General features: G+C 39.5%; 1 protein-coding gene across 3 annotated transcripts in view; it reads right to left on the bottom strand.

The window, feature by feature from the left end:
- Window positions 1-467: 467 nt before the first annotated feature.
- The window catches only part of RAB3IP (RAB3A interacting protein), a 266,787-nt gene continuing 261,254 nt past the window's right edge, over window positions 468-6,000 (bottom strand). For all 3 annotated transcript variants that reach the window (XM_078673902.1, XM_078673904.1, XM_078673903.1), the window contains exon 11: window positions 468-838. In XM_078673902.1, the coding sequence (XP_078530028.1) occupies window positions 756-838 (83 nt within the window). In that variant the 3' untranslated portion in view covers window positions 468-755. The remainder of the gene's footprint in view (window positions 839-6,000) is intronic.

Genomic DNA, 6,000 nt, shown 5'->3' with positions numbered 1-6,000 from the left:
CACCCCAAAGGGTCTTGAGACCCTCACAGGTGAGTAGTTGCACTTTATAAGAAACCAGATTGATTGATTGATCTTGCGACTCAGCTCGCATAAACCATGGAAGCGCATGCTGAAAGAAAAAGCTTGGTGGAAAAGGTGTTCGACTTTGGAATGGCTTTCCAGTATCTCTGTATTCTCTGCCATACTTCATTATCTTCAAAAAACAACCTAATACACACCTGTTTTAACTGAATGTGTAACCTCCGTGGTTATGCTATCGTTTGCAATCACTACACCGTTTCATCCGTCAGTTATAGTTCCACATGTTGAATACTAAGCACCTTGAAGCTGCTTAATGACATCAAAATCAATAATAAAGAAATAATTCCTTTTTAAAAATAGTGACTCATATTTGATTGATTCTCAGATAACACTGCACAACCTGTGACACACATATCCTTGAAGGCAAACACAAAACATTCCACGCACAGAGTTCAAACTAACATTTATTTCATCAGATTGTTTCTCAGCAACCTTCATTTACAATTGAAGCACCTGCAAGTGCTTGTCATGGTTTAACTACAGTTCAATTGTAAGAGCACAACAGCATAGGTCGGTTTCAAATAATCACAGTACTTCTTAGTGCAATTAGAGGAAAGGAAGAAAATAAAGGATTTTGGACCCGAGTCTAGGGAATAAATATAAATAAAAAAGTAATTTCAGAGGTACAACTTGATCCTTCAGTTAAATTTGTGCATATTTCTTCTTAACCGTCATTAAAGTTCTTCTTTATAATATCCAAGCTTTGCCAGTGACATTTCTTTTCTCAACTGCATGACTTCCCAATACATCTGATCAACTATGAAAAAAAAAGAAGAATCAAAAACAAAATTAGAACAGAAAAAACGGTAAGATACACACTTTTTCATGCAATGTGTACTAGAAATTCAACGGAGTGCTTGTAGTCATTCATCAGATTGAATTATGCAGAAGAGAAGTCCATTTAGTAAGCCATATAGTAATACTTGACATACTTCTTAGCATCAGCTATTTGGGGAGTAATTAAACAAAACCAACACCACTACTGAGACCATCGCAACAGAATGCATTCAACTAAATTAGCTATGTACTTAAGTAATTTAATAATTGCCCAATTAAAAATTACTTTGTTTTAACCTGAATGGATTCTAACAGACTTTCCAAAAAATTACGGAATATCAATTTAATGTCTAAATATTTAGGAAATTATATGACATTATAAAAGAAAAAAAACTAGATTAATTTTTATATCTAATTTTATATGAATTACTAGAGTTAAGTTTGGAAATAAAGGATAGGTTGCTTCTCAACACCACACTATTTACATTGTGGTTCATGCTCTGCAGTCTACCTATCGACTCTGAAAACTACCATGCTACCATCTAGACTGAAGAGCATGTAGCACAATGTCAAAAGGCTGAAATGATTGGCAGTAAAAATAGTGCATTATAGAGCACCATATATAACTTACAGAATGCCACTGTTTTACACAGTGATTACGTCAACATGGGAACATTTACGGAGATAGCCGAGCAAGTTCATATTGGATTGAGAAAGGAAGTAGCTGCATTAACCTAGAGCATGAAGGTGGAACTGAAGGATACTCCGCCATCTTGGACTGGTAGAAGAGGCAGATGCATTCGTGCCATTAACCAAAGGGATAAATAAGGAATTAACTTTTGATGGATCCTTTATGGATGCTTGTATATGTGTAAGCATTCCAATATATCGTTTGGTTGCATATAGATTTCTCTGTAAAGCTGTTTATACACTGGCAAGCAACATACAAACTCACTGGGCAGTATGAAGAAGCGCCATTGCTACCAATATGCAGCCCCAAGAATAAAACACAAATGCAAGTGGGCATGTTAAATTATGGCCCTAAAGTTCATGAACTGTTTTCATTGTTTAATTTAGGAAGAGAGTAACAACATCAGGCAAAAAAGTGAACTCATTTGCAATGCTTTACCAAACACATTACCAATAAGAAAACCACTACCTTTGGCTTGGTTTGTACGCATACAGTGTTGCAACAAATGACTGCATGGCACAAATACACAAATAAAGCATTCACACCGATCAACACACCTACACCAAGTCCTGCAAACATTCAAGCACCCATTCACACAGAAGAATAAACATACGTGTATGAATGCAAACGTGCTAACAGTCTAAAATAAATAGCCATGGACAGCAAGAGAAACCAAATGACATGCATGAGCATAGATCCAAATCATATGGAGCAACTGGCACAAGATTAGGCAGGGGAGTACAGGGTGATATACATGGGGAGCATACCACTTTTTGCGTCCATTTCATTGTCATTGCTTTTCTCCGTGGAGTAGTTTCATTGTAGACCCTCTCATCATTGGTCATTTCAATGTAAACAATGCACTGAGAAACCTGATACTAAATGGGTCATGTTTTTTAGGATGGTGCAGATAGTTAAGGGAGAGAGGCCCAGCACAAGAGGTCGGGAGATAATTTGTAAGAGATTCTGGAGTTGAGGGAACATTAAGGACAATAACAGGGGGTAAAGGATTAACGAGGGAAGGATTTAAGTATCTAAGAGTTAGGGTTTAAGGTTAATGAGAAAAGGGGTAAGGTTAAATGCTACGAAGGGGCTGGAGTGTTGAGTTTGGGATTAAGGTACAGAGAACAGAGTAAGAGGAAATTCAGCTAAGGGGTTAAGGTGATATATATGTGTGCGTGTTCAGATTTAGTTAAATGTCCCAAGATAAATGTACAAGCGATGTGATGGTGATTATGAAATAGTTGGGGACAAAACAGCATAAAAGCATATGGCAGACAAACAAACAGCAGGCAAGGAAATGGTATGCATTTCCGTGCACCCACTAGTGATGCACCTCTTGGGAGAAATAGGTGACATGGTTTTAGAAGTACCACGTGCTGGGCAACACGAGACCTCGGGATACTGTGCAGCTTGGGAGCACGGGACAGAAAGCATTATGGAAGCACAGATGGATATATTTTATTTTATTTATTTTAAAAGTTTTATATAGCGCGAACAAGATCTTTGCATATAACAGAGCGCTTTACACAGGCATAAATGAGTGGTAGGGTGGGTACACGAGGGAGCATAGTTAGGAAGATAAGGTAAGGTAAGGTAGGACGGCATCAAGGTTAGCTACGTCTCAGCAAAATATTTTACCAACGTAGTAAGAATAAGGAAAGGACTGCAGGAAAACTGGTAGCACGTGTAGTTCATCTCCTTTTAGCACTGTGCACTTTAGATTTTTAAATATGAAATTATTTGTTCAGACTGAGACCGCTGTTTCCTTACTGTTTGCACTTTAACTAGGAACTTCATTTGGAAAATTGCTAATTTATTTTAAGACTGAGTTCGATTTTATTCTTACACCATGCATTTTATCCAGAAATAATTTATGTAAAGATGATTTATTTTAGAGTTTTAGGATTTACTAAGTAGGAATGGAGATTTTACTCCTTTTTATTTTTCCTACCTTTATTACATATGATTATTTTAAGATGCTGTGCTTTTATGGTTAATCACGATATGAACTGAATAAAGTGTGTTTGATTTGGAAGCACAGGAGAGGGCATGGGCTGATGGACAAAATGGGAACATGTATTTGTGCCCCATGCCAACTGACACCGTAAGTCAGTCCTTATGATTTTGGCAATCAAAATTCACAGATTGCATATTGATATGGGTTAAAAAGGTCTGGTGGTGTCACACATGGCATGGCATGAGCCACTTAGAACCAATGCACAGTGACGGATGGGTGGAAAATAAAAAAATAAAAACATTATTTTCCGGCGTTTGACAATTTGACTTTTTTGCTCGTTTAAACAGGTTTAGATTCATGGTGTCCCTCATTCAGAACAAAAAGTCTTTTTTGTGTAACATTTCCTCAAATCTTCATTTATCACGATCCTTCATCACGTTCAAAAAGGTATGCCCTTAGTATTTCCTTTTCCTGGGCAACTTATCCTTTTTAGGGATCAGTTGATCGCCTAACCAAGAGTTGAAAGTGGGATTATTACTACATATCTAGTTATTACTGGCATAATTCTAGTCACTGGAATGCTTTTGATCTAGACACAAAGGGCCCCATGGAATCATTTATTGTAATGAAACGTGTGAAAGATAACAACGGCTTGCTAAATGAAGTTTGTTGCTGTATGGCAACATTTTGCCAGGATAAAATGATTACTGTGAAGAGCAGATGTCTTCAACCTGCGTTAACCCAATAAAACAGTGATAGTTCATTGTCTATTCTGGCTCATAAGCCTTTGCCCGGCAGTGGATGACACAGAAGAGAGTCAATCTCAGCTGGTGAATAAGTGTTAAGCCATACGTCTATATCGCTGTTGACAATATAGATTTCTGTTTTATCTGAATTTAGTTTTAGCAGTTGCTGCCCATCCAATGTCATCCAAAGTGCATGGTCACTGCAAGGCTAAGTGTGCAAAAGTGCTGCCATCGATTTGTTTCAGTACCGGAGTATTATTCACATACATATACGTTTTAATTCCTCTGCGCTGAAACATTTCCTCACATATATACTGAAAAGAGGGGACAACGAGGACCCTTGATGGACTCCATACCCAACAGTGATGTTTGAGGCATTGTGTGCTGCGAGGCTGATTGATGGTTAGCAGCGAAAAAGGAGCTTAACTATTTCAGAATGGTGCTTCGATCACAGCTGCTTTGAGGAGCTCAGTAAGGATAACGAGATATCGAATGCCGCATACAGGTCCAAAAGGATCAACCAGATCAGCTCTCAACTCATCTAGAATGGATAGAAGGGTTGTGTGATGCCATGCACTGGGCAGAAGACTGCTTGCTAATAACCTAGAAAGCAGGTTTCCAGGAGGTAATTACATAGTTGTTTAGACTTTATTAACAGGGAGCCAGGGCAGGTTCTTCAGGTGCAACAAGACCGACGTTCGTCTAGGTAGGTTGAGAACCAAACGGACCGCCGCATTCTGACCATTTGTAGTTTCCTCAACTAATGTTGTGGGAGGACCACATAAAGGGCATTGGCATAATCCAGCCTGGACACAATCATGGCCAGGACCACTGTTATCCTCAAGGAGAGGATATGCAAGATGTTTTAGCAGTACGCGTAAGACCAAAACAAATGTTGACTACCGTGTTAATTTGGTTTTGTATTGACAGCTGTTTATCAAATTTGGCTTAAACTGATGCTTTATACAATGATTTACAAAATACTAGTGGGCTTGATATCTCCCCTGACACAGAGCTTGGCTCACCACATGGGCTGCCAACGAAAGAGCACCTCATCTGCAGTGGTGTTTCAGAGGACAGCCAAAGTGCTAGAATTACAGCTGCCCTCCATTGAGACTACACAAAAGGCACTGACGGAAATTCAGCAGCCTGGGCCTGTAACGTTTGAGACCCTGCTGCCATTTACCAATGCCTTCACAGCTACCTCGCTGAAACCATGTTATTGCCATTCCATAAGCTAATAGGTGGCCAGGTGGCATAGGTCGGCAATTGGATTTTTTCACCAAGCACCCTCCTGAGGAGAGTCATTGTTGTACAGGTCTCAACCAGAACAATACCCCATCTAAAGAATCCAAAGGGATTGATGCCTTTGGCAAACGTATGTTTTCCTTTGCCAGCTTGGCCCTGCAGAACACTTAGTTGCGCTGATACACACATGCACTTTGAGACATGGCCAATGAGATTTTGCCGGCCCTCCCAGAGGATCTTAGGGTCTTTCTGGCTTAGCGAATCCATGATGGACAGGAAGCAGCCAATAATGTTATCCATGCACATTTGGACACACAGACTGCCATGTAAGGACAGTTAGTTCTAGGGTTATCCTAAGTAGACATACCTGCATGAGGTCCACTAGATTTTGAGTGAACTACAGGCTTCGCTAATGTATATGCCCTTTGATGGGTCTCGCGTTTTTGGATAGATGGCCGACTCTGCTATGGAACACTTTAAAGACAGCAAAGCCACAG

Source organism: Lissotriton helveticus, chromosome 1_1, assembly GCF_964261635.1.
Source record: "Lissotriton helveticus chromosome 1_1, aLisHel1.1, whole genome shotgun sequence".
Taxonomy (NCBI): Eukaryota; Metazoa; Chordata; class Amphibia; order Caudata; family Salamandridae; genus Lissotriton; species Lissotriton helveticus.
This window is presented reverse-complemented; position numbering and strand designations above follow the sequence as displayed.